Raw genomic sequence first — 26,855 nt, forward strand, 5'->3', positions numbered from 1 at the left:
CTGTTGTGTCAACAAACTTTGATGTGGACGCACTTCCCCACACTGATACACACAGAAAAAGCGGTGCCGGCAACAAAAACGCGAGCCATCCGGCGTGTGTCAAGTGGCCAAGTTTTCTATGTGTGACTTTCCCCTGACGTTGATGAATGATGTGTCGAGGACACACGCCCACTGCCCACGTCACCCAAGAGACGGGCGAGCCGTGTGGGTTGCGAGGGGGGGAGATCATCTTGTGTCATGTGTATTATTTTGGCAGCCTTCTGGTGTGGCGTGTAAATGGCACCCAGGGGCCGTTACAGCAGTGAGCAAGGGGTTAAAACGCTGTGACCTACTGGTGACCTTGAGGGGCAACCCTCTGATTCATGTGGGTGGGGCATGGGGGGTTGCCATCCACGCAACACACTAGTTGTCCACTACTGTTGTAGCCACTCTATCCTTTTAATGCATTAATGTAATTCCCAGTTTGTGTGTGTGTGTTTTGTTTTTTTTTCTTTCACACTTTTAGCAACAGCTTCCGGAGCATTAACGATCCTTTTTTCCCCCCGCCGGGAGTGCACAGCCATCATTTTGCTCTTAATGACAGCAGTTTACCCCATCAAACTGCGACATCCATTTACGAAGACAGGGCTTGAATATTCCTCGGTGGCGACGGCGGCGCTTTTAAAGCGGCGGCATGCTAAAAGAGCCGACGCAAAGTGCACGTCGGGCTCGCTTTCAGGGCTGCGTGCGGCAATACTGAAGGGGAAATATGCAGTATGTGTTTTTTCCCCCTCAGTAACACTATGTTGACCTTTAAGCATGAATCATTAAGGAAGTGAGAGATATGTGTGCGCCCGTGTTGACGGTGCATGCCCCCTCCAATGTAATGGTCAACGAAGATGGAGTTAAACACCCTCTTCGCCGGTCGTCCTCTTGATTACTTTTTAATGATTTCTGGTAGCCAAGACAAATCGGCGTGTTAAATGAGCAGAATTAGACAAGAGGAAGCATTTGTTGGAGGAGAAGGCATTGCATTGTTTACCAGTCTTGGACCTCTCTTGAATTTGTCATATTGTTGTTGTTACTAGTCTCACATTTGCTCAATTTTGCACAATGAATCCCCCACGAGCGTGAAAACCTCTGGCGATGCCAACCCAATATTGATTTGGATCAGCACCAAGCACTAAATCCGTGCGGACCTGCACGTCCGGCATGCGCCTTCATTTCATCCTTCAAATTAATGTGTTAGTGACAGATAATTTAAACACAAGTTTCGATCAATGACCGCCACGTTGTTATTGTCGCCACCGTTCCACACAGTCCCCTGTCGTTGTCCTGCAGTGTGTGCACTGCCCGGTTCTCGGCCCTGCTATGGATCATTACATCTCCCACCAGAGAGGCTGCTCTCTTTGTGTTGCCTGCTAGTGACATTATGAGCAAAGGGGAAATTGAAAACAAAAAATATATATGTTCTTGTAACGCATTGGGAGTCATTTGTCACCCCCCCCCAACGGCCCCAACGGCCCCACCCAATGTTGCCTTGGTCTCCCCGCAGAGCACCGTGGTGGTGGAGAAGTCCATCCAGGATCTGATGAATCTCATGCAAGACCTGAGCGCCTACTCTAACCAGTTCCTGGAGATGATCTGCGACAAGCTCAAAGAGTATAAAGATATCTGCAACACAGCCTACAGGTAATGCCTTCAAGTATAATGGATAAAATATATCTATGTATCTATATACTTTCTTTTTTCTGTTTGCATTGAAGGGGTAACATTCTGTGTATTCTCAGGGCAATAGTCCAGTGTGAGGAGAAGCTGACCATCAGCGCTTCCTGGTCCAAAGACGAGGACATCAGCCGCCTGCTCCAGTCGCTCCCCAACTGGGCCAACATGGCCCAGCCCAGACAGACACGGCAGAAGCGAGAGGACGAAGAGGACTTCACCCGGTACACACTAATGGACTTCCGTAACGCGGTGTGACGTTATGTGTGATAATACAGATCCTTCAAAGGAAATTTCAAAGCACACACAACATGATTCGCATTTTATTGACATACTTCTTGTTCAATATAGATGCCACGATTTTAACCAGGATTCAAATAAGAGAAAGCAGGTTGAGGGAAGCCTATGCGGACATGCCCCTCTTGTCCAAATTGACTCGGAGTAATCTTAATCCTCCATTTCCGCAGGGCGGCGTTTGCCAAGGAGTCGGAGGTGCTGACGGGCAACCTCGGCGACAAGCTCATCCCCCAGAACGAGATCCTGCGCGACGTCAGCGACCTCAAATCTCTCGCTAACCTCCACGAGAGCATGGAGTGGCTGTCCGGACGCCTCAAGGCCTTCTTCGCCAGCCTGCCTCAGGGCTCCGGTGAGTACCCCTGACGCGCTTCATCTTTCTTGCAGATCATTAATTCTATTCCCCTCCCTATTAGTCGAGCGGTAGGTTGCGTAGCGGCGCCTGGAGGGGGTGGGCTTGTTTGGCAGGCAAATGTAACTGTTGAGACACGGCCATTTTTTTCTTGCAAAAAAAAAAAAAAAGTCACGCTTGTGAAATCTGCGCTGCGCAGACAAGAGATTTTGTAGTCGAAGTCACCTGCAGCAGCGAAGAGAGCCTCGGCCTGCGCCGGCTGTTGCTCGCTGATAGCGTCGACTTCACTACTTTTACACTAACCAGGACACTCGCGACTGCTGCGAGCTCCTGTTGCTGCCGGAGGAGTCTTCAATACTTGTTTGTTGAATCTCGCATGTTGGGAGCAGAGAATCTGCCTCAGTGTCGTTGAGGCCGACAATCAGGCGTGCCCATCCCAGGAATTTCCTAACGTAATGATCGCGTGAAGAAGAAATGACATTCCGAAGCCCGAGACTCAGAGCGAAATCTTTTCACAGTAAAATATAAAAGCCAGCTATAAAGTTGTCCCAGCTCAGGGATTTTTCATGTAAGATTTCGACTGCAGCCCATTTAGGGAACGAGCTACTTGAATTGGAATTAATTGTGCCCTGTTTGGTTTGAAAGCAACTTTTTAGGAATTCATGAAGTTATCATCCTCAGCGGACAGATTATTATTTATCATTGTTTTTTTTTTTTTTTGCTGCAGCGCTGCTTCTACCTGAGCCCCATTAAGTTTTTGTTTGAGCGTATTATCACACACACCAATTACCTTCCTTCTCTATAAGAGTGGTCGCGCACTAACACACACAAACACACTGTCATTATCCTCCCTCCATTTGCTTGTGCACCTAAATGCCGCCGCCAATCAGAACTCTCGAAACCATATGCGGCGCGTCCGCCTGCTTTGCATCGTTATTCACAGATTAAAATTAGGCACCTGCATTTTTGCGCGTCAGCGTGCGCGTGGGAAGTTTTGTGTTTGCGCTGTCATGTCGCTGTCTTCCCCACTGAAGCCAATTTGGACGTGTCACTTTCTTCGCATTATCTTTTTAAAAACATTCCCAGTCTCACTTCCTCATCATCGATAAGGATTCAATGAAAGTGCAGGAAAGGACCAAACAAAGTCATCCTTATTAATTTCTGTGTGCGTGTGTGGAGGCGAAGGGCGCTTACTTATCATGCCAGGACAGCCCGGGCGTTGTTCATTATTTAGTGTTTGCTGAGCTGATGAAGGACCAAGTGTGTGTGTCATTGGGTCTGTGTTGAGTTGTGTTGTGTGTGTGATGGGAGGGAGGGGGGGACAAGGCTATGGCAGGGGGAAAAAGAGGGCCCACCTTATCTCATCCCGCCCGCCCCTCACGTCCATACCTCTCCAAATTGGATTTTATATTACAGGAGCAGTCAGGTATGAACAACTCATTTTCCTTTCCCTCTTCTTCTTCTTTTTTCCCCACTTTTTTCTTTGTCACCCCCCCCCCCCCCCCCCGATCGAAAACACAAGAGCATTTCTTGTTTTGTTTTGGTCCGACATGCCGATGAATGTTAACTGTGTGCCGCTGAGGCTGTGACTTTGCGCGAACGGAGAGGTCATACGTGGAGGACGGTCAACCGTGGCTGTTTATCAGTCATCCTGTCGCGACACAAATCAACTTTGCGTGTTTACAACAAACACGGGAAGCATTTTAGAATATTTTTACAATATTAATTCAACATAATTATTTTGCCATAATTGTTTATTTTCCCAAAAACACACAACATTAATTGGGAACTTTGGGAAATTGCCCCGTCGGTGTGATTGTCAGGGCGGCTGTTTGTCTCGATGTGCCCTGCTATTGACTGGCAACCAATTCAGGGTGTACCCCGCCTCCTGCCCGTTGACAGCTGGGATAGGCTCCAGCACTCCCTGCGTCCCTTGTGAGGATAAGCGGCAAAGAAAATGGATATGGATGTTTATTTTAATTAGAAAATATTTTGTGCAACTTTTTTGATTGCATTGCCACTATTTTCATTGTCTTGAAAAGCATTGCAATTTGTATTTTATTTTATTGTATTTTCATTATAGTCTGGCTTTTGCCCAACGTTAGCTGGGATAGGCTCCAGCACTCGCGCGACCCTTGTGAGGATAAGCTGCTTGGAAAATGGATGGATGGATGGATATTTTATTTTCCTTTTCTTTTATTGATTTTTTTTTTTTCATCTAGAGGAGCATGAACTTATCAATCTGGGAAAACATTCGATGCAGCCCCTTGTAACCCACCTCGCAGCATTATTTGACAACATTAATCGTATTTCCATGTAACCTTGACTGTGTACTTTCCTCCATGTCCATTTGACTAAAATCTCATTGCTATTCCGAATGGAGGCCGACCTGGAGGCGTGTGTGCAACAGGAGATGATAGTTGTTTGTGCCAGCTAAAAAAAAAAATAATAATACCATCTTTTACTTCATCCTTGTGGAGATGCCTTGTGGATTTATTTTTTCTTTCTTTCTTTCTTTTTGAAATCCCCCAACATTTGAAGACGTACCGCTTTCCCACCTTCTCAGTGGACGCAGCTCAGATGCCGCTCTCATTCTTCCGGGGGCAGCAAAATAATTAATAACACTCCTCCTCCTCCTCTGGCTTACTTACTTCGTCGTCCGTCGCTCATGAATCATTCATGGTGCGCGTCGCCCCTGCAGCGCGCTCTTCTTTGCTCTTATTCCTCCATCTTTCACAAAAGGATGTTTGTCAGCGCTAACTTTCCTGGTGTCCTCGCTGGCAAGCTGCATGTGCGCTTGCCATCTGCATTTGCAACGTTGAACATCCTCAAATGCTATATAAATGAGCAGAGTGAGGTGGAAATGGTAAAAAAAAAAAAAAGTTTGGAGCAATGAGCCTTTTCGCCCATCTGTCCTCGCTAATGGCAGCCCCCATGCTGCGCCGCTACCCTCGCATCATCAAAGCAGTGTGGGAATCCATATGTATACAGTACATGTGCGGACACCCCCGGGAAAAGACCCACGCCGCGTCCGCTGCCGCCGCCGCCGTCTTCCTTTTTTTCGTTCTCTCCAGGCGGCCAAGGTGAGAGTGACATCAGAAAGGTTGCCGCCGTGTCCGTCGCAGCCGGCTTCTTTATCTTCTAATGATCTGATAAGTTGACCGCGGGGAGTAGCCACCTAAATTCAATCACTGGAAGTCAATTAACGGCGTTCCCCGGAGAAATCACGGCGCAGTGGCTCCTGTTATTGGCTGCACTCATTACAGCGGCAGGCAGATTGATAACAAACCGGTGACAGGAGGCGAGCAGATATCTCCGCTTGGGTTTGACGCTACGGCGCACCAGCGGGTTAGATGAACTCAAACAAAGCTGTGCTAGTTAATTAACCAGTAAAGTCCTTCTATGCCAAATGAAAGGATACTAATAGGAAAGGCCTTTATCTTCTCTTGTCTCACACAAGTCGTGTCACATCCAAAACCCCCGACGTGTTTGACTTGTTGATTGGAGCGGACTGACCCGCAAGTGGCCGATGTTTGCCCACGGCGACGCGCTTTTCTTCTTATCTTGAGGGGTGGGAGGGTGGAGGGTTACATTTAAAGTAGTAAGTCTAATGGGGATTGGATGTTCACCAGTACAAACACAAGGCGTAGACTTCACCGGAGTCCTCGCTTAGAAAGGAACTCGGCAATTATGCTGATAAGATTCCCGGTCAAACATGCTAGGAATGGAGATGGAGTATGTATAAGAAGGTTGTGGACTTCTACATACATTGTTGCATACAAATAGGGTCCTGCGCCCTCGCACACTGGACTATAATGCTTCAGGTTCAAGCCATTACTTCTTCTGTTCAAACATCACCATCGCACATGTTTTTGGATATCCAGCAGCGAGTTTTAGATAAATAATGTGAAAAGCGATGATACATGCAAATGAGTTTTTCAAGGAATGATTAGGAGCAAAATGTGTGTCCATAATGTTATTTGGGTTATTTTTCCACAGAATTTTACAAAATGAATGCACACTACTTACGTGAAGGTATGAATTAATGTTTCCCATTTTTTTTTGTTGTTGTTTTGAATGAATATTTTCAGTGGAATAAAACACATGGGACTCATGTTCATTGTTTTTATTTTATGCATATTAGCATATTATTGTATTTTTTGCCCAGAGAAGGATTTCAGATTTTATAATGGAAGTAATCCAGAAATGTAATATATAATAATTAAAGTAAATACTTTTTTTAGCATTAGACATTATATATGAATTGATCTGTAGTCGAAATTCACTGAAAACAAAGATGGATGACAAGCGCAAAATATGAAAAAAAAAAAGCCCTCAGAATGATGCAGTGCACTAAACGATGACAGCCACAATATTACATATTTGGTTAAATCTATACCTGTCAGTCAAAAGTAAGAATTATGATATTGTTGCCAGGTGAGTGCAGGTGAAACATATGAGTGAAAAAAGGGGGAGGATGACAACCAGCTTTTCTCTTTCTGCTGCTGTCCTGAGTTGGGATGGAGGGGCAGTGAAGGTGTGTGTGTGTGTGTGTGTGTGTGGTGTGTGTGTGTGTGTGTGTGTGTTGGCTTGTGTTCAAGTGTGACCTTCGCGAAGGCGTGAAGAGTAGCAGGGGAGTTGGCCGCACGACTGCGGCACATCGATCGCCGACCCCTGCATTCTCCGGCTCAACAGTCACCCTTCATACTGGCGCACGCTCGCTTCATTGACCAAATAGACTTACATATGAGTGACGGGGCCAATTTCACTCCCCCACCCCCTCCACACACACACACACTTTCCTCCCCATTCACCAATTTACGATCATTGATCTACACCGGCCTGAATTTATACACACTCATCATGCTTTCATGCTCTCTGCCCCCATCCCCCCCCCCCCCCAAACGCTTACATCCACATGTCGCTCTTTTGTGCGGCTAACACCGCAGTGCGCTGACAACTGCTCCTGCTGCCTCAGCACAAATGGCCCCAAAAAAGTCCAAAGACGAAGCTGAAGGACGCAGTGCAAAGTTGAACTTGCATCAAAGGTGACAAAGACCTCAACCCGCGCGGGTGCGACGAGTGTGACTCGCTTTTCGTCTCCACGCAGGGTTGTCGCCGTGCTCGTTCGACAGCCAGGCGATGGGCGACGGCGAGCGCAGCCGGGAGCAGATACTGCAGACCCTCGGCGACCTGTGCAGGGGCTTCCAGGAAATCGGCAACCGCTGCCTCCTCACGCTGCACCTGGAAGTCAGGTACGCGTGGACGAAAAGTGCAATCAAGTCACACAAAGTAAATAAGATGCCATATTTTATGCTGGGGCGGTACGGTGGCTCAAAGTCCTGAGGTCCCGGGTTCAATTCCAGACCCACCTGTGTGGAGTTTGCATGTTCTCCCTGTGCCTACGTGGGTTTCCTCCGGGCACTTTGGTTTCCTCCTACATTCCAAAAACAAGCAACATTAATTTGACACTCTAAATTGCCCCTAGTTGTGCTTGTGAATGTGGTTATTTGTCTCGATGTGCCCTGGGATTTGCTGACGACCAGTTCAGGGTGCACCCCGCCTCCTGCCCGTTGACATCTGGGATAGGCTCCAGCACTCCCGCGACCCTCGTGAGGATAAGCAGCTATGAAAATGGATGGATGGATGGATGTCATGCTGGGCTGTGCTGGGCTATAGATCTTAAAAGGAAGAAAGAAGGAATTCATTGGCTTCACTAGTGAATTCAATTTCAAGTTTACTTAATGCCATTGTGTTTTGGTGGGGGGGGAGTGGGGTGCTGAAAAAAATGAAAAAACATTTGACGACATTTTTCTATACATTTTTTGATGACACAAAAAAACACATTGAAAATGTATTAGAGGAATCATTGTTCATCAAAACAACAGAACATTATTAATTTTGGGTAAAGCAAATCAAAATATTATATTTAGTCAGGCTCCAAAATTGCACCGCAAATGTTAAAAAGTATGAAAACATAGTTATAGAGTTTTCCTGTTGTTCAACAACAGCGGTCTAAACTTTGGAGAGGGAGAGAAGAACCAATTCTCGGTTTTCTTCCCTTTCTGTAGGTGTAACCAATTATTCGTCCCATACAGTGTAGGTGTTTTCAATCTCTCACAATATCCGAGTTAATTTACCACACCATAACCCTTTTCCCCCCCTGCAAGCCCTTAATAGCCTCCATCAACCCACTTCTTGCAACTTATGCAACGTTGTTTATGCTTTTCAGTCAGGAAAAGGGAGGGGGAAAAAAGCCCTCCCCGAGGCGTGCGTCCCGCAATACGCTCCACTCCATTGGCTCCCTTCATCCGCAGAATTTCCCCTGATAGTTGTACCAGTTAAATGAAGCCGTGAAGAAGAAAGCGCGCGCGGGGTGGGAGATGAGCGCGGGTCAAAGGAGGGTAAAGCAGTACACTGATTCTCCATGTGGGCATCTATTTAAATCTTTATTATGCGGATTGCTTTTGTTTATTTTTATTTGGCGCAGTGGCATTATTATAAATAACTGACACAAGGAGTCATCTCATTAACCGATGCGGAGTTATATTCGTCAACTGGAATCCAAACGTTTTTGCTGCCACTGATGAATATATTCTTCAAGTCCCATCGTACTGACAAAAAAAAATTCTTGTCTATGGTGTTGTTGCATTATTTCGGATTTGAGATCTGCAGCGCATTTGAGTAGAAGATGAGGATTAGGAGCAAATTTCGGTCGATTGATTATGAGGGAGAGAATTGCCAACATGTTGCAAGTTTTAAATCCTCACACTGGAGTAATTTGAGTATGTATGGTATTAATCTTTGCTGTTTGTTGTTTAATAGATGTCTGATCACCTCGTTGTATTATTACACATACCCCCCAAAAGTGGATGGATGACTGATTTTGAAAGCTGAAGTCAAGGAAAATAGTCTAGCCTGTGGTATAAACATCTCGCGCTAAACGTGAAAAAGTATTGTAATCGTGGGAAGAAAAAAAAAAGATACAGTTTGTGGCGTGAACAAAAATGCAACTGACATTGAGCTCGAGAGATGCGGTGAGTTAACGTCGCTCACTGTGTGTTTCTTAGATGGATTTCTGTAAATAAATGATTATCTTGCCACCCGAAAGCCCTTTCTTAGGCTTTTGATTGATTTATACTCTGTTACAAAATGAATGAGAATGACTTCAAAAGACACGAAACAATATCTATACTCCGCTTGTCCTTGCGTTTCCCTTCGCAAACTGCACATTTCCTCTTAGGTTGTAGTATTTATTCACCCATTTTACCAACTGGAAGTATTACGGTAACAAAAAGTGACCCCCTCGAGCAATGTTGTGCAAGCCGCAGTCGGCTCACTTGAGCTGGGGCAGATCAAATGAATCAGGAAATAAGCCGCATTTGCCGAGCCGAAAGCTTCATTTTGCGCCGCATTCTTCTGCAATTAAATGCTTTTGAACGTAACACTTTGCTTCCGGGCTTGAAAAAGGGGAGCTTTTGTGTTTTAAAAGCTGTGGGCTGTATGTTTACAGGAGTCTTGTAGCGCGCTGTTTTTCACCTCCTAATCATATTTCACCGCTGAATAGCACCCAGCTGTGATGAGCACTGCAATACTGTAATTGCCCGAGAAATATGAGCTGATTTGGAGTTTGAAATAAAGGCCTTTTCACCCAGGGTGCACTGCTTCCACTACTTGATCCCGCTGACCAAACAGGGCAACTACGCCATCGTTGCCAACGTGGAGAGCATGGACTACGACCCGCTGGTGGTCAAGCTCAACAAGGACATCTCGGCCATCGAGGAGGCCATGGGGGCCGCCCTGCAGCAGCACAAGTTCCAGTACATCTTTGAAGGTAAACCAACAGAAGCTGCGTACCAAAAATACAAAAAGTGCTTTTCCATCACACACCCAACCGCTCCTTTTGACGCCAACAACTCCCTTTGAACACTATTCATATCCTGCCACTCCCTTGAAGATATATGAATGAATGTCTCCCTCTTGTGGGTCACCACAAAAATGTGAAATCTAAGCTAGTTTCGAATGATGACAATGAATGACAAGTTTGATTGACAGGTTATTGGACCTTCTGACAGCTAACAGACGAGCATAAAATTGTCCTGCATGTCACTATGCATCACCGGCCAGGATAAAGAAAATATATTGTTTGTAATCGTCCATCCCATCCACTTTCTGAGGCGCTTACCCTCACAAGGGTTGCGGGAGTGCTGGAGCCTAGGAGGGGGGGTACACCCTCAATTGGTTGCCCGCCAATCGGAGATTATTTGTATCAAAGAAACATGAATTCTCACACCAATTAAATGAAATTGGATTTCTCGTGACATACCCGATCAGCTCGACCATGGTTGGGAATTGTTGGGTTTTAATTACAACTGATGCTGCCAAACACACGAGAATTTTGGTGACGAGCGGACTTGAGTCCACCCCCACCAAAAGCGTTTTTGTGGTTCTCCGACAAAGGTCTGGGCCACCTGATCTCCTGCATCCTTATCAACGGCGCCCAATACTTCAAGAGGATCAGCGAGTCCGGCATCAAGAAGATGTGCCGGAACATCTTCGTGCTCCAGCAGAACCTCACCAACATCACCATGTCCCGGGAGGCCGACCTCGACTTTGCCAGGTATTTTTTTTTTTTTTTTTCTGTGGAAAAACTAAAACATCCTGAAATGCGGCCACGGCCAGTGTGATAGAAAAGAGCATTGATTAGCGCCTCGTTTCTCCCCTCTGCCACCTTTGATTACGGCAACGGCCGATGGCTCCTCTGTTCTCTTCCCCACCCCGCAACCCTCCACCCGCCTCTCGGGCTGCTGTGATTGCGAGGCGTGGGCGGCGCAGATGCGTTGATTGGGAATCGGCTTTGTTTACACTTCCTGAGAGAGGCTGGACACACACAAAAGCCCTCTTTTTTATTTATATATATGGATGCTGCACATAATTGTCCAATTGCATCAAAGGAAATGTCTTTTGAAGTCGGATTGAGAAGGGCAGTATCTCTAATCATCTGACCCTTTTCTATGCATGTAATAGTTGTCTTATCAGACCACGTCTGAAACAGAGGCGGTTACTTTTTTTTTTTTTTCCCAGAAAACTGCTCCCATGAGAGGCAGCAGATGCTCGGCTGTGTACACGTGTAATCTGTATGTATGTGTTAAGAATAGGCTGTTTTTCTCCCTCGTTGTGGAGGAAGAGAGAGAGAGAGAGAGAGAGAGAGAGAGAGAGAGAGAGAGAAGTGGACAAGGGCATGGTAATAAGCATTGATCTGAGTTAAAACTAAGCAGAAGCCCAGCAAGCCAGCACTGCACAAGCATGGCGAGCCCGAAAGCCTCCCAACGTGAGATGTTGAAACATTGCTACCATGTGGTTCAGTGGCAAAATTGCAGGGTATTTTCTTGTACCACTAATGGTCAGATACACACTGAGCACCCCCCTCTTCCCCACTCTCCCTTCCCATTTCCCACCACCCCTTTCACGCCTCTGGCAGAAACTCCACGACAAGAAGCCAAAAGAAGTGCAAGAAAAGTTAGTAAGCGTTGCCTAGCGACAAGCCACCCTGGACTCGTCGACTCATTTAGGTCCTCACAACATATGTCAACGCTTTTTAAGAGCAATAAAGTCATATAATTAGCTGTTTTTCCTGTACGCTCGCAGCGGAGCATCAGACGCGCGAAAGTTATTTAAAGCCTTCGCAACTGTTCTCGATTATTTAAATGAGTTTGTGTTTCTCGTGCTCGGGGCGTCGAAATGTATCATAGCAACTAATCAGTGGCTGCTTTTAAATGCAGTTTGAATCGGGCTTTAAAGGGCGGGTACATCTTATTAGCACTAAAGTGGGGTACACACATATTTAACGTGTGAACTGATTTTGAAAACGTGTGACGCGACGAGGAAAAAAAAAAATCTCAATAGTAGCGGAACAAGAGCAGATGAAATCGAACTGACTGAAAAATTGGTCTTTTATTGACAAACTTGATGTGTCATTTGTTAACATCATCTAGTGATCATGACATATATTTTTGCCTGTAAAAATATCACAAAAAAACTTGAATAAGTTGGTGACCTGTACGGTAATGTGCCACAGAAAAATGCACAAACCATATTACCAGTATACGCGTACCCGCTTTCAGTTGTTCCCCGGACCTTCAAATTTGTTCCGGTGCGGCGTCGTAAACACTGCGCGGTGACCCTTCTAGGCCTGGGGTTTGTCACGCGGCGCCTCCAGCTCGACGAACACCCGTCAGACGGGCTGGCTCCCGAACCGTCGGCTTCAGGAAACGAGGACACTCGCGCACGTGCGTCGCCGCGGCAAACGAGCCGAGGTGCCGCGCCGCGGAGAGCCCGTGGTAATAAGTATAGCTGACATCTGTGTCAGAAAGTGGTGGGGTGTCAACAGATAAAACTGTTTGTATTTAGAGGCCCCGGCTGCGGTGCACTGTCACTTCCATCCTTGTCTGCCTCCCCTCCTGTCACCCTTTTCTTTTTGTCGCCCCTCTCCCTTATCTCCCCCCTTTTTCTCACCGTTTTCTTGTCATTGCTCCTCTGTTTGCAAGCAGCCAACTTCAGGCACGAGTTGACAATGCTCATCTTATTTGGTACACATGCGCTAATCCAATGGGTGGCTCATGCGCAGCTAGTCTCATGTCTGTGAGTGTCAAGGCACATATTACGTAGATGACCACGCGGTTGGTGGGAGGTTGTTAGGGTAGCACAAGCTATGTTGGGACTGTGTGAGTGTCTGGGCGTGAGCAGCGGCCCACAGCAGCTCCTGCGAGAGTTTGCTCATTGGGGTTCTTTTACTGTTCTCCCGGAGTTCAATAAATGGCTGAAAAATCCTTCGGCAACCATGTATCGGCGTACAATGAAAAGCCATGACCCATACCATCTGTCAAGACAAAACTCCGCACCAATTTTCCATAGTAAGCTACATAGACAGATAATGTAGCAATACCCAAAGGCAATATTCGGGAGACCCCATAGCTCAGTGGTTAGAACATTGGTTTGGGTCGTGAGTTTGTATCTCACTGGGGCCTCTGCTCCCCAAGTGGGGTTGCGTCAGAAAGGGTATCCGGCATAAAAACTGTGCCAAACAAATGTGAGCGTTCATCTGAGATGTCACGCTGTGGCGACCCCTAACGGGACAAGCCGAAAGAAACTTACTTACTTTACCCAAAGGCAATATTCTTTATCATCTGCGTGGGAGGACTATTGCTGAGGAGTTGTCACTATTTTCCCTTTATGTCTGTATTATACTGACACAAGAAGGAGCAGTACAATGTCCATCGAATGACAGTACAGAATGCCTGTTTACATTCTGTAATTGTCATTCGTTTGTACGTGTAAAGTTCAATATTGCAAAGACAAACACTTTCCTAAAAGAAACCCTTTGCCATTTTAGATTGTACCCTAAAAATACACTTTTATCTTCATATTTGATCATAAACGCGCTTCTTTTGCTTACCCCGTCCGGAGACTCATTTTTCAAAGTCGGCACGGTCGCACCGTGAGGCCGAGAACAAAGCAAACTCATCAGTCCGGTGGGATATTGTGGTCGCGGCTGATGGAGAGGATCACGGCCGGCCACCCCATCCATCGTTCACCCCGAACACCCCCTCTTCCCTCACCCCATCCCTCATCGCCTCCCTCCTTGCCTGCCGGGCTAACTAATGTGTGACACCAAACGTGCTGACAGAGGCAGACTGTAATGGCCTCCTCACTCATTCATTACTACAGCTGGAAATGAATTGTGATCACTCTCAGCTTCTTCTACTTCTTCCTCGCACGGAAGCTGTGCAGCGTCGACGCTTTGTAAATGGACTTAATATTCTTTGTAAACCGGGAAGTGTGTGTTGGGGTGGGGGGCGCTTTAATTGGAACACGATATAAATTACACATCGGGGACACGCGAGCGACTCTCTTGCGGTTTGCGAGGAAACAATAAGCCGACACGTGGATGCAGGTGTTAACAATGCCGCTCTTGCGTTGCTAACATTAGTAATTGTGTTATTTATGCTACCCCTCCTTGCTGTCAAAATTATTGATTTATTGCTACACGTAAGGGTTTTAAAACTTTCATAACACTCATCTGCTTAGTACTTTTCTCCACTTTTGTTGGTCCGTCTTCAGTTTTATTTTTGTACAAAAAAGCTCAAATTTGTTGACGCATTCACATTGCAGTGTCAAAGTGAGCACGCCATTTTGTAAACTTTTTTTTTTTATTGGTCAATAATTGGTAAAAATAACAGACTACCAGACCAAAGGCGGACTGACCAAAAATGATGCTCAAAATTTGTTCCATCAGTCTTAAATTAACGCAGGCAAAAAAGATTTGCCGCCGCCCAAAATGGCCGACTTGCTGTTCAATTTTTTTCCGGGCTTGAGCCCTTTGAGACTTTTTTTCATCAACCCAGTTCTGATCGGGTCAAAGAGTGCCACCGGTTTTCATTGAGACCTTGACGTGCAACGTTTTGGTCGGTCCGATGTCGGAGACCAGTCCCCCCGGAATGCTCGCGATGTCAATAACATTTCATTATATCATCAAACGCAGCGTGTTGATGTTTTTCCACCACGCCGTCAGGAGCCCCTTGAAGTCCTCTTTGCCAAAATTGGGCTCGACGGGAACAGCAGCTGCTTTTGATTGTGCTGCGAAACACGGGAACAAGACGTCTCCCTCGGCGCTTTCATTTTCCCCTCTCCCCTCCCACTTTCTCAGGCAGTACTACGAGATGCTGTACAACACGGCGGACGAGCTGCTCAACCTGGTGGTGGACCAGGGCGTGCGCTACACGGAGCTGGAGTACATCAACGCCCTGTCGCTGGTGCACCGGAGCCAGACGGGCGTGGGCGACCTGAGCACCCAGAACACGCGGCTGCAGCGGCTGAAGGAGATCGTGTGCGAGCAGGCCGCCATCAAGCAGGCCAGCAAGGACAAGAAGATCACCACCGTGTGATCGGACCACCGGCTCATCTCAATTTTTTCTCAATCTCCGGCGAACGGCTGCTTTCCATTACGTCCTTATCTCCCCGGGAAGGCCTCCCACGGGCCCGCTCCGCCCGCCCGCAATCAGACACAGTATGTCAAATGAAAGCCAGTTGGCAACTGTTCCCGCAGCGGACGACGTGTACAGTGGTGCCTTGAGATACAAGTTGAATTTGTTCACGACCCCAAAAAAAAAAATGTCATAACGTAGTTTCCGTTGAAAATGTTAGGTCCATTTCGCCCTTGCCCAAAGGAAAACAATTTTTTAGTGTGCTTTAAATGAGAAAAATAGCATTGATCGATGTGTTCTTTCACCAAAGAGCATAAAGTCGTGGTATAATTGAATAGAATTAAAAAGCAATCAGCACACTTTTTTCCGGTGTGTACATATGTACGGCAATATGTAGCGATAAACTGCTCGGCATTATTTTCTTTTTCCATCTTCCAAACAGCTCTTTGCTGTAAAGTGAGGTCAGTCACTGTCTGCCCAATGACAATTTGTATCTCAAAAAACTTCCAATTCGGGTCACTCGTATGTCACGGGGCCACTCTATATACTGTAGTGCCAAACATAGAGAAATACTGACATATTAAAACAGTAATTGGAACAACCCACGATGATCGTCGTTTAATTTAATCAGATACCGTGACTTAATTTATTCCCCAAAGTAGTTAAAGATTCCGATCATAAAGTCACGTTTCCCTGAAATCTGTTACGAGAATGAAATCATCACTTTGACAAGAAAAAAACTAACGCCCTGAATCGCAGGAAAATAATCAGTGTGGGTGGTCGGCCATTCTTTTTTTTTTTTTTTTTTCAATGACTTTCCAAGTCTTTATGACTTTTTTTTTTTCCAATCCCTGACCAATTGCAAACAGAAACGTTGACTATCCTTGTCATAGTTTGATGTTTTTCTGGAAGAAATTATGTCCCTCATATTCCTTTAATACTACATTGGAAATTCTCTCCCACTGTCGATCTCGGTAAACTGAAGTCCCGGAACAACAACTTCCCCCTCGAGCGGCCCGCCCCGTGTTTTAGTTCATTAACTCGGGCGAGGAGTACTTAAGGAGAGGATGAGGAGGGCTTTGTCAATACCTCAGCGGGCCCCCGCAATCTATCATATTGACACCTTGGCCCAGGATGGATGGGAAAACAGCTGCGGGTCCCCCCCCACCCCACCCCCCGGACGAAACTTGGCGTCAACCCTTAAAAAGCTGCTACTTGCTGCAATCTAATAGAGTAACACGGGAAACTTGAGCAGAATGTTAAGTGACGAGCCCTGTTAGGATGCGCGATGTCAAACATGTCAAGCACTGCTTTCATCTGATTTGTATTCGTTCATCACACTTGAATTTCATCACACTTTTTTTTATGTATCAATAAATAAATAAATTGATAGAAGTCTAGATCCCTCATGATGATCATGCTTTTTTTCTGTGGGGGGGGGGGACTCCTGGTTATGATTCCACAATATACAATTAATATTTTTAAAAAATATTTTGGCGTTTTTGCTCAGCAGCCATTTTCATTTACCTACAAATGAAAAGTAAATAGTTATCTGAATGAAAGATGGACATCAGCATCCTGAGTGATGTTACGAGGAACACATGATTTTGGTAATTATTGTATCATTTTGAAGACGTCACCAGTGTCACGTGACCACACAGGTGTCCTCGATGATTACGTCACGTCCGCCAGGTAAGGTACTCACCAAACGTCGTGTGTTGCAGATGTTCTCTCTTTCTATTGCCAACATAGACATGAACATTGAACTATCATAGGTATTTTTTAAAACGTTTTTGTGCTACTTTCCTTCGGTCCCAACTACATTAGTATTTATTTGAGAATAGGCGCTTACAAGCAATGCGGAAGATTTGGAAGAACTCCATTACCCACAATTCCCGCTCTCTCTCTACGTGCGTCTACGTTGCTAGGTGACACAGCTGAAAGAGCCTTAGTGTGCTAATTGCTAAACAGCTAACTGCATTACGTCACAACGACTGTGTCGGATCCCGTCGTCCCGTGACATTTTTTTTGACGACTTTTCGTATTGTCATAATTATGATAATTGACCAATAGTTAAGCCGAGCGGCTCGAGGAAAGATGACCGGGTGCGTGGACATGGCGGAAAGGGTGAGTGTGACTTTAAATGGAGAAACTTGCATTGCCCAAGTCATAAAAAAAAAAAAAAAATCAACTTGAAGTCACTTCATAAATTGCATTAACTATTCATTACCAGGGAAATATTTGTTTTATTCAAGTTGAATTTATGGTGGCGCAACTTTTAATAAACAGGACATTTCATTAAGAACACCTGCAAGCTCGTGACCTCAAATACAAAAATTCTCCCTTCCTTAACAAAAAAAAAAAAAAAAATAATAATGCTCACTTTTGTTTTGAATCTAACAATCCACGTGCATTTGTCAGTGTCATAATTTCCCATCTTATAATAGTTATCCTGAAGTGTAGAGTTGACTTTAAACAGTATGTGGAGTAATTCCTAATTACTAGAATTGCTCAAGTTAGTTTCTTCTTCTCTTCTAGGACGTCATTTTAAGTGCCAGGTTGGTGTCCAGCTGCGTGACCCGACTCGGACGCTTTGACACTGGACTCCAGCACCCGTACTACCACGTGGCCCTCCCTGTAAGATGCATGTTCACAGCTTATGAACTCTGTAAATGTTCAGTTGGCTTTTATGGGATTTGTATTTATGTGTCTTTTTCGTTAATTAGGACCGCAAGCTTAAGGATATCTCGGTTTTGTGTAATTTTGTTCACCTGCAAAAGCTAGAGCTGTCAAACAATAGAATAACAGGTACAGTAAACCTTTGTTATCTGGGTATTCTTTTTTTTGTTATCAATCTATTTATTAATGTATTTATTTTTCCATTGCCCAGATCTTTCCTGCGTGAGCCACATGCCCTTCCTGGTCATCTTGGACGTCTCCCACAACGAGGTCTCAGAATTCTTTGGCTTCGAGCCCCCGAAGAATCTGAAGGTAACCGGCAAGCGGGACCTTGAGCTGACAGCGGAAGACAAACTTTGACTGGTGGCTGCGTTATTCCCCACGACGGGCCCGCGTGCCATCTGCCGTCACTCCAAACACGTTTAAAAGGCTTTGAACGCCCTTGAATGCTCAGCTAATTGAATGTCCCGGTGGAGTTAGTCGATTTTCGCCTGCTGTTTTCGCAGGAGGTCAACTTCTCGCACAACAGTTTGACACAAATGAAGGACATGTCGGCCTACGAGGCTCTCGTCAAGCTCGATCTGGACCGTATCCTTGTTAATATGCAAAAATTAGACGCAGGCACGGTCGGGCAAAGGCCTTGACGGGCTCCGATTCAGACAACCGCCTGGAGCGCATCCACGGGCTGGAGAAGTGCTGCAAGCTGACTCATCTCAGCGTGGCGCACAACCACGTCGCCGGCATCAGCAGTCTGGACGACGTGCCGCTCGCGGACCTCAACCTGGTACTCGAGTCTGAGATGTGATTTTTTTTTTTTTTTTTTTTTTTTTTTTTTTTCTTTCCAATATGCTCTTAATTTTTTTACATAGCCACACAACGTATTGCCAAATAGTTGGATTGAAACCTGTAGTAGTTTTGAATGTAATTGCAATATTGTTTGCAAGTGCGAGGGATTTGGAAAATGTTATCTCCAAAAGAGGGTTGAACAAAAAAAGTTTGGCAACCACTGATCGAGTAGAATTTCAAAATCCCAGCATATGGCCACAGTGGCCCTTGGTCCTGGCTGGTCCACCCTACACCTGACCCCCTCCCCAGCCCCCCCACTTTTCCTGCCACGCAGCCAAACGTGTCCCCCAACACATCACGTCGAGCGGCCCTCTGCCAGGCGCCGCGCTCGACGAGTGCTTGCCAGGCAACGGTAAAACGACTTCAGTCAAAGCGTGTAAACGGTGCCCGCCAAGGTTTGGCTTTGTGCTGGATGAGCACCTTGCCAGCTGTTTGCCGGGCCCATCTGTCAGAATTTAGCGGGCCCACCGAACCCTGCTGAGTGACCGTGGCTCACTTCTAATTTGAGCAATAGGGAAATATCGAGCGCATTTGTGCTCTGTTAAATGTCGTTTGTGTGTGTCCAGAGGGGCAACCGGCTAAAAAGCACAGAAGGTCTGGAGAACCTGTCGAGGCTACAGAGTCTCGATCTGTCGCTGAACCACATCAGCAGCCTCGCCGGCCTCGACAACCTCTGCATGCTGGGCTCCATCAACTTGGAAAAAAATCAGGTGTTGCCAACAAGGCTGGTGATGGAACCCTAATGAGAAATGGAACAGTTTGACACAACATTTTTTTTTTGTTTCTTGATGTAGATTTCTGAGATTGAGGAGTGTAAATACATTCACAGTCTTCTCCTGCTGAGGGATTTGAATCTTTTAGGGAACCCTGTGCAGGTGACTCAAACTCTGCAAAAATACTAATTTGCATTTACTACTTCTTTTTTTCCTTTCGGCTTGTCCCGACACAGAGTGTCACCTTTTTCCATCTTAGCACATCTCGTGTATCTTCCTCTCGAACCCCAACTGTCCTTATGTCCTCCCTCACAACATCCACCAACCTTTTCTTTGGTCTTCCTCTCATTCTTTTGCCTGGCAGCTCCATCCTCACCACCCTTCCACCAATATACTCACTCTCTCCTCTCGCCTCTGGACACGTCCAAACCATCCAAGTCTGCTCTCTCGGACCTTGTCTCCAAAACCTCAACATCTTAGTTTCTGCTACCTCCATTTCTGCTTCCCGTTGTTTCTTCAGAGCCACCGTCTCATATCCGTATTCCGACTCTTCTGTCACATAGAACACCAGACACCTTCCGCCAACTGTTCCAACCCGCTTGGACCCGTTTCTTCACTTCCTCACTACACTCTCCATTGCTCTGAATTGTTGACCCCAAGTATTTGAAGTCGTCCACCCTCGCTATCTCTTCTCCATGGAGCTTAACTCTTCCTCCTCCGCCCCTCACATTCATGCACGTATATTCTGTTCTATTTCGGCTACAAGTACAAAGAGCGTAATTCTCATTTTTGACTGTCATGTAACAATACGTCTAATATACTGCATGTCGTGTTTTAGGAGCAGCCAGAGTACAGGCTGTCGGTGGTCTTCCTCCTGCAGCATCTGACCATGTTGGACCAAGACAAAGTCACTGTTGAGGAGAAGGTTTGTCATAAATGTTTGTTTTGGCATATTTATGTCGGTACACCCCCCCCCCCCCCCCCCCTTTGACGTCGTGAACCTCCGACTAATCCATTGTGTGTGGCGCCCATTTAGGTTTTTTCAATCAACAAGTACGACCCTCCCATGGAAGTGGTGGCAGCCAGAGATCACATGACCCAGCTGATGTATCAGCTGATGCAGCCTCAGCTTCTCTATGACAGGTTGGTGCAAGCATCCTAAAAAAAAAAAAAAAAATTAAAATCACAAAATTGCCACTTTGTTTCCGTCAGCGAACCCGTTGACGCTCCATTGCTCACCGTATCTAACATCTTTTCAAACAAACACCATCTGCAGTTATTCCTCGAGTGCTGAGCGTCACCCCCCCCCCCCTTTCTGGGTATCTGTAGCGTTTCCTGTTATCGCCTCACGCTGAGACAATAAAAAAAGACAAGTTCATGTCATCACTTGAAAAAAAAAAAAAAACACAGATAACTCACTTGGAATTGTTATTGCAGCCAACGAAAAAAAAGACGCATCTAGTGTGTTCATTAACACTTAAATTTAATTCCACTGTAAAAACTTTTTTTTTTTTTTTTTTTTTTTTTTTTTGGTCCATGCAGCACACTACCCAGCGATGACGCTCCGTATCCGATGCTGGTTCTGACCGGTCCGCAAGCCTGCGGCAAAAGGGAGCTGGCCCACCGCCTGTGTGAGGACTTTCACGAGTACTTTGCTTATGGGTCAGTTTCTTTATTTTCAAAATAAGATCCCAATCCTTATTGTGCCATTTATGGATGACGGTTTGTGGTCCCTTTTAAATTGATGAAATCTAAATCTATAGACAAGTCACATGTATGTAGCTGCAGATAAATTTAATCCAGAGTTATTGCTCTATTCTTTACCGTGCATTGCACTGCCATAGGGTTTTAACCTCGCTGTCAGTCTGGTATTCCCTTTCATGAAATGAATGATTCCTAATCCCCTAATGTCATGCAGGATCTGCCATACCACCAGGGAGCCCTACTTTGGCGAGGAGAATGGCAGAGACTACCATTTTGTCAGCGAAGAAGAGTTTCAGCTGCTTGAGCACAGGGTACGTCATCTTGGAAGCGTCGTTCTCGCGCACCTTCTGTTGTATTAATTCAGATCTTGAGCGTCATAATTGAGGCACACGTGTACGTTAAAGTGCAGTTCTCAAAGGCCCAAGGTGTGGATATATGACCGACTGTCTCATCGCAGGGGGCTTTCCTCCAGACCGTCCAGCACGGCGGCCACAAGTACGGCCTGAGCCGGGACGCCATCGAAGATGTCGCCCGGGAAGGACTGGCGTGCTGCGTGCAGATGGAGCTGGAGGTGAGTAGAGGACGACCCCTAAAAAAACTCTTTCAACCCGAGGACGGACTTTAAATATCCTCTCTTCCCCAAAACTGCTGTATATTCATAATTTGGAAAAAAAATATGGTACGTTGTGGACTTAAAGATTGCATACACAAACATTCAACGTCAGTGGCAATTTATAATTTCAGTAGCGAGGCAGCCTTACAGAAACCAGAAAAATGGGAGAAATTTTGCTGCATGCTTTGAATACGGAAAGGTTATAATCATAGTGAATGGCACAAATGTCCTTATAAATGTGTTCATGTCTGTCTTCTGTTGTCGTTTTTTGTTGGTTTTTTTTTTTCCCCACAGGGTGTGCTGAGCCTGAAGAAGAGCATCTTCGAACCCCGCTACATCCTGTTCCTCCCCACCATAGTGGACAACTACAAGGCCGTACTAAGGAGTCGAGACCGCTACACGGACGCCCAGATCGAGGCGGCGGTGTCGCGCATGGAGCTGTACGCCGACTTCAACAGGGAACAACCCAGCTTCTTCGACAACGTCATCCGCTGCGGTGCGCCTCGCCGCCTCCGAGCTTTCGTTGCGTTACTAGCGTCAAAGGTGATGAGGATGTCTTGTGTGTTGGGTTGCGAGAGACATTTTTTTTTTTTTTCCTGTCACGTTGCCTCGCCGGGACAAAACAAAACCCTCCCTTGTTGCTGATAAGGCCCGTGATAACATCCCAGTACCTTTTTCCTTCGCCGCCACTCGATGGGAGGCGGCACAGCAACCGAGTCCGTGAGCGTTTTGTTGTGCGTGCAGATTACTGGGACAAAGCCTATCAGATGCTGGAGCGGGTCGTCAAGAAATACCTGTTACTCGAGGACCAGGAAGAAGGTAAGAACAACAAAACACCTTCACATAACATCTGAAGTCAACTTCGTACACTTTATCCACTGAATTTTTATTCATTTTTCTCCCCTAAAGTTATTCAACCACATTTTGGTATAATTCCGCTCATAAATATTTCCCTGCCTCAGGAGAGGGTGAAACGACAGAGACCCCCCCGCAGCTCGGGTCAGACTCCCCCACGTCGTCCCACTCAGCCACAGCCCCGGAGCCCTCAGAGCTCCTCTACAGAGACCATTTCACCAAGACCCAGCAATCCCACAAGACCCCTGTTGTGAGTTCCAATTGGGGGGGGGGGTTAACCGGCAACGATGTTTCTCGTCCGCCACTCATCAGTGCCTTTTTTTTTTTTTTTGTCCGTGCGACTCCTCCACAGGAGCTGGCATCCATCCGCAGGCAAGAGCGGCCGGTGAGAGAGGCGGTCACGGGGAAGAGTCCCGGGGTCTACAGTTGGCTCATCAGAAGGTCCAGTCCGAAGCAGCACACACTTGACTGCGCTCTCGCTCCTGCCTAATTCTGAGTGGAGACCCTCCTCTCCTCTCCCTGCCAAGGGGGGCCAAATTGGCTTGATTGGCCCACTTGTCCTAACTGCCTTTTGATGGTTTGTTTGGACTTTTTCGTTTGACCTTGAGGACGAAGCGGCCCCCCGCCGCCGCCGCCGCTCAAACGGGCAGTGGGGCTAATTTGATCAACGTCGTGATTCAAAAAGTAGAAACCAGCACATGCAACAAACGATGCCGGAATCGAGACAATATGGACACTTAAACGATGTGAAGAACAGAAAATGACGCAGCAGCACATGAATTAGATGAATTAATTAATGCAAAACTGCACAAGGTTGCAACCTAAATGTAATTACAAGCAGGCATTTTCTCCCTGTGGCCTCACCTTCGCACACACAGTTGCCGTCATACATTTAAACGTTACTCAGACACCCCCCCCCACCCCCAGTATTTGTACAAAGGATTCCAAACGCGTCTTCTTGTCTGCACTCATCTTAAGCTGGGATCTGTCCCAGCTTGCGTTTCCTTCACGTATTGTCACCGCGCATCACGTAACTGTCGATTAATTGAGTCCCAGGGGCCATCATTTTTGTAACCAGGCAACAGAACAAATTGCAGTTTTCGACTCTGAGACTCCTTTCATCGGGGAACCTGCTCTAACTTCCACTTATCTCGTTTTTTTTTTTTTTTTTTTTTCCCCCTTCCCGTCCAACAGCTCAGATGTATCTCCGGGACACTCGGTGGATACGATCAAAGGTTGTTCCACAGAGAGTACTTTTCATATCTCGCGAGTCGATTTTAATATCTCATTTCTCATCCCGCGTTGTCATTTATAGGTGACAGACGCCCCGGATCGGGCGTCAAACCCGTCCTGCCGCCGATCCCCCCCGGGCGCAAGACCCCGCAAGCTAACAGCCCGCTGGCGTCGCCCGGCCTCCGCCACCGCCAGGTCCAGGCCAGCGCCCAGCGATAGCGTGGAGGTTATTGAAGATGCGCCCTCCCCCCCCAAAAAAGCAAAAAGCCCACAATGATACATTTTAGTATTCACGGAGAACGTAAGCCAGTGACAACAGACCGCGTGTCTGTCAACGGCATCGCTCCAAAGCAAACACGTGTGCTTTGTGCTTCAGCTTGTCTCTTCATGCTGGTCGCGCTCCGACACGTCTGTCGTCTTCTGTTTTCCTGATGACCGACCGCGTTCCGTGTCTTTTTTTTTTTTTTTTTTTTTTTTTTTTTTCAGTTGCGCGTCGGCTCGGTCACCGAGGTTATTGTTTTAACTCGTACGAGCGGCTGCGCTCGCGCACGTCACGTGGGCTTGTAAACATGGCGGCGCACCTGGCCATCCATCACTGTCTGTTCTTGCTCCGGAGGCAGCAGATGTTGAAGGGCCGTCATAATTCTTTGGCACATTTTGTCTGCACCCCCCCCCCCCCCCCGAGGTCTAACCTAGTTACGCTGCGGTATTTGCCGCTTTCTAAAAAAAAAAAAAATTCAGTCGGCAAACTGGCCTTTTTATATATGGGGCAGTGAGCCTTTAAGTATGTACACAAAGTACTACGAGGACTTTTACTCTCACTCCCTGATGGGCCTTTTTTTTTTATGTGTCAGTTGACAAAAAAAAAAAATGTTTCCTTGGCAGTTTAGTTTTGCTGGAAAGGATGGAAAAAAATGGCAAGAACAGAAAAGTTGGAACACCTTCAAATTGTGATTTCACATGAAATAAAATGCATGTGTGAATTTTGACGAACTTTGTTTTGTTTTCTGGTGGCAGACTACCACTTGCCATTACATTTTGTCACAGTCTGAAATGGCTTCACAGGCCCACAAATCTCAAAAACTCAATGAGATCCCTTGGGCCAGACCTCCCATAAGAAGTGAAAGGAAAAAGCTCAGAGAATATCACAGATGGATTAGTTGCATACTAAGGACTCTTTGACCAAATGGTGTAGAAATAAGACGTTAATGCAGTTATGTGAACGGCCGGGACCCATGTTTGCAAATATTTTGCGTGCGTCATACATTTTCTCGGCGTCTTTCCAGCTGAGCTCAGGCCCCCCTTTTCTTTTGAACCCCATTGTGGAGCCTTTGGAGTCTCCGCCGTGGTTGCTTTCAACGACGTTATACGATGCCGAGGCGCTTTCTCTCGCTGCGTGCTTCCTTTTTTTAAAAGCCTCGTCAACACGACGGCAGGGGAGAGGCTTCGCTTGCGAGCCAAAAATGGACCCTGGAAATATTCTGCGAAAGGCCGATAATGTGTTACAGGTGCGGCCGGGCGGCTCGCCCTCCTCGTGTGTTTTAGTACTGAGCAAATACTCGCGCCGTGGATGTTCCACCCGTACTTGACGGCGGCGGCTGCATTAACTTTGCTGCATGATGTGGCGCAATGCTCAGTCGCCATGGCAACAGCTCTGCCTCCCCGGCGGACGTGTAGCTCCTCGCCGCGTCCGCCCTGCGGACACGTTCGTTCGCCGCCAGATTCATTGGCTGTCGACTGGCTGGAAACAAAAAAAAAAAAAAAAGTTTCTGTTTTAATTAGTTTGGTGCAGTGCGTGCATTGTCGCCGCGTCATCCATCTATCTGTGTCGCCGCCACCCTCTCCTCTGCGCTGCCTCGTCTCTATCGCCGCCTCCACGCGCCCCGCTGGCTCTCCGGTGTAATTAAAACCAGCCAGTGCGGATAATAGAAGCGTAATGGTGTGTAATTGTGATAATCAATACACAAGAAAGTCAGCGTTTATAAATTTAGCGCGGAGGAGTTGCCGCTCCGTCCCTATCTCCCACGCCTCATGAAGCTCGAGTGACCTTGGAGGGGACTTTTCAGTCATTAAATCACTTTTAAGCAATAGTTAGCCTGCGCACACTGTTGTGGAATTTAGCTTAGCATTTGCACTCTCCAAGGACAAAAGTCCTGCCGCCAGAGTGCTGCAGACGGCGTTGATGTATCCTTTGCATATCCTTTTTTTATGGCGGTGGTTGAAATAGTGATGCAGCGAGTATTAACCCCTTCCACCCCCTCAGCTTGTATCCGCAGGGCTTCGGCGCAGGTGGGCCGACGCCACCCCCGCGATGTCCTCGGGCGGGGGATCGCCAGCTTGGCCGAGCAGGTGAGGCGACCTCGGGATGACGACTGTTTCAAAACTGGATTGTTGTTGCATGTTTGCGCGCTGCTGTCAGTCACAAGGATGGTATTCCTCTGATTTCATTTTTCACTCAAAATCCCAATTTACATTTCTTGCATGAGGCTCAAGACAAACCGCAATTGATTTGTATAAATGATTCCAAGTACTACTACTTAAACCCATTACGTTCTTGTCCATCAACCTATCAGCTCCCCCACCCCGTCCCTCTGATAATGAATTACTTTCCCCAAATGTCGTCCATTTCGAGCCCCCCCTTGCATTCCACTGCCGTCGCCGTCGGCCGAACGGCCGCCGATCAAACACACCGGCGTCCTTGTACTTGCCTCCGACTGGGCCGTGCATAGCAAAATAAGGTTGAAAGTGTCACTTTTCAAAGGGTGATGGAGCAGCACTGTGGATAAAGGTTTGGGCTGGGGGGGGGGGGGAACCCTCCCAGGTATATCAGTGCTTCCACCTCACCATCTGCTCCGTCTACCCCCTCCTTAATTTCACATTTT

General features: G+C 46.7%; 3 protein-coding genes across 16 annotated transcripts in view; all 3 read left to right on the forward strand.

The window, feature by feature from the left end:
- exoc4 (exocyst complex component 4) overlaps positions 1 to 15,935 on the forward strand; it is a 60,620-nt gene extending 44,685 nt beyond the window's left edge. The window contains exons 14-20 of the mRNA XM_061807332.1: positions 1,535 to 1,671; positions 1,770 to 1,925; positions 2,169 to 2,347; positions 7,458 to 7,602; positions 10,003 to 10,181; positions 10,808 to 10,967; positions 15,054 to 15,935. Of these exons, the coding sequence (XP_061663316.1) occupies positions 1,535 to 1,671; positions 1,770 to 1,925; positions 2,169 to 2,347; positions 7,458 to 7,602; positions 10,003 to 10,181; positions 10,808 to 10,967; positions 15,054 to 15,291 (1,194 nt within the window). The 3' untranslated portion in view covers positions 15,292 to 15,935. The remainder of the gene's footprint in view (positions 1 to 1,534; positions 1,672 to 1,769; positions 1,926 to 2,168; positions 2,348 to 7,457; positions 7,603 to 10,002; positions 10,182 to 10,807; positions 10,968 to 15,053) is intronic.
- Positions 15,936 to 16,968: 1,033 nt separating this feature from the next.
- Positions 16,969 to 24,966, forward strand: lrguk (leucine-rich repeats and guanylate kinase domain containing). Of its 2 annotated transcripts, none has more exons than XM_061807334.1 (19): positions 16,969 to 17,022; positions 17,869 to 17,967; positions 18,057 to 18,138; positions 18,221 to 18,321; positions 18,516 to 18,597; positions 18,669 to 18,793; positions 19,422 to 19,565; positions 19,650 to 19,730; positions 20,407 to 20,493; positions 20,605 to 20,711; positions 21,111 to 21,230; positions 21,487 to 21,583; positions 21,730 to 21,843; positions 22,180 to 22,381; positions 22,630 to 22,704; positions 22,848 to 22,990; positions 23,093 to 23,181; positions 23,935 to 23,975; positions 24,056 to 24,966. In XM_061807334.1, exons 4-19 carry the CDS (start codon positions 18,241 to 18,243, stop codon positions 24,190 to 24,192), a joined length of 1,725 nt encoding a protein of 574 aa, XP_061663318.1. In that variant the 5' UTR covers positions 16,969 to 17,022; positions 17,869 to 17,967; positions 18,057 to 18,138; positions 18,221 to 18,240; the 3' UTR covers positions 24,193 to 24,966. The 2 variants fall into 2 exon arrangements, with proteins under 2 accessions (XP_061663318.1, XP_061663317.1); XM_061807333.1 differs by lacking the exon at positions 16,969 to 17,022 and adding an exon at positions 17,053 to 17,457.
- Positions 24,967 to 25,099: 133 nt separating this feature from the next.
- col7a1l (collagen type VII alpha 1-like) overlaps positions 25,100 to 26,855 on the forward strand; it is a 33,859-nt gene continuing 32,103 nt past the window's right edge. For all 13 annotated transcript variants that reach the window (XM_061807320.1, XM_061807319.1, XM_061807326.1 and 10 more), the window contains exon 1: positions 25,100 to 26,322. The gene's annotated coding sequence lies outside the window, so the exon portion shown is untranslated. The remainder of the gene's footprint in view (positions 26,323 to 26,855) is intronic.

This window comes from Syngnathoides biaculeatus, chromosome 20 (genome assembly GCF_019802595.1).
Source record: "Syngnathoides biaculeatus isolate LvHL_M chromosome 20, ASM1980259v1, whole genome shotgun sequence".
NCBI classification, from domain to species: Eukaryota; Metazoa; Chordata; class Actinopteri; order Syngnathiformes; family Syngnathidae; genus Syngnathoides; species Syngnathoides biaculeatus.

Excerpts from the sequence above, each read along its gene's own strand:
- lrguk (XM_061807333.1), top strand. The coding sequence starts at position 17,428 with ATGACCGGGTGCGTGGACATGGCGGAAAGG. Across the intron at positions 19,731-20,406 it reads TTTTAGGGAACCCTGTGCAG|GAGCAGCCAGAGTACAGGCT; the intron begins GTGACTCAAACT and ends GTCGTGTTTTAG. Across the intron at positions 20,494-20,604 it reads AAGTCACTGTTGAGGAGAAG|GTTTTTTCAATCAACAAGTA; the intron begins GTTTGTCATAAA and ends GCGCCCATTTAG.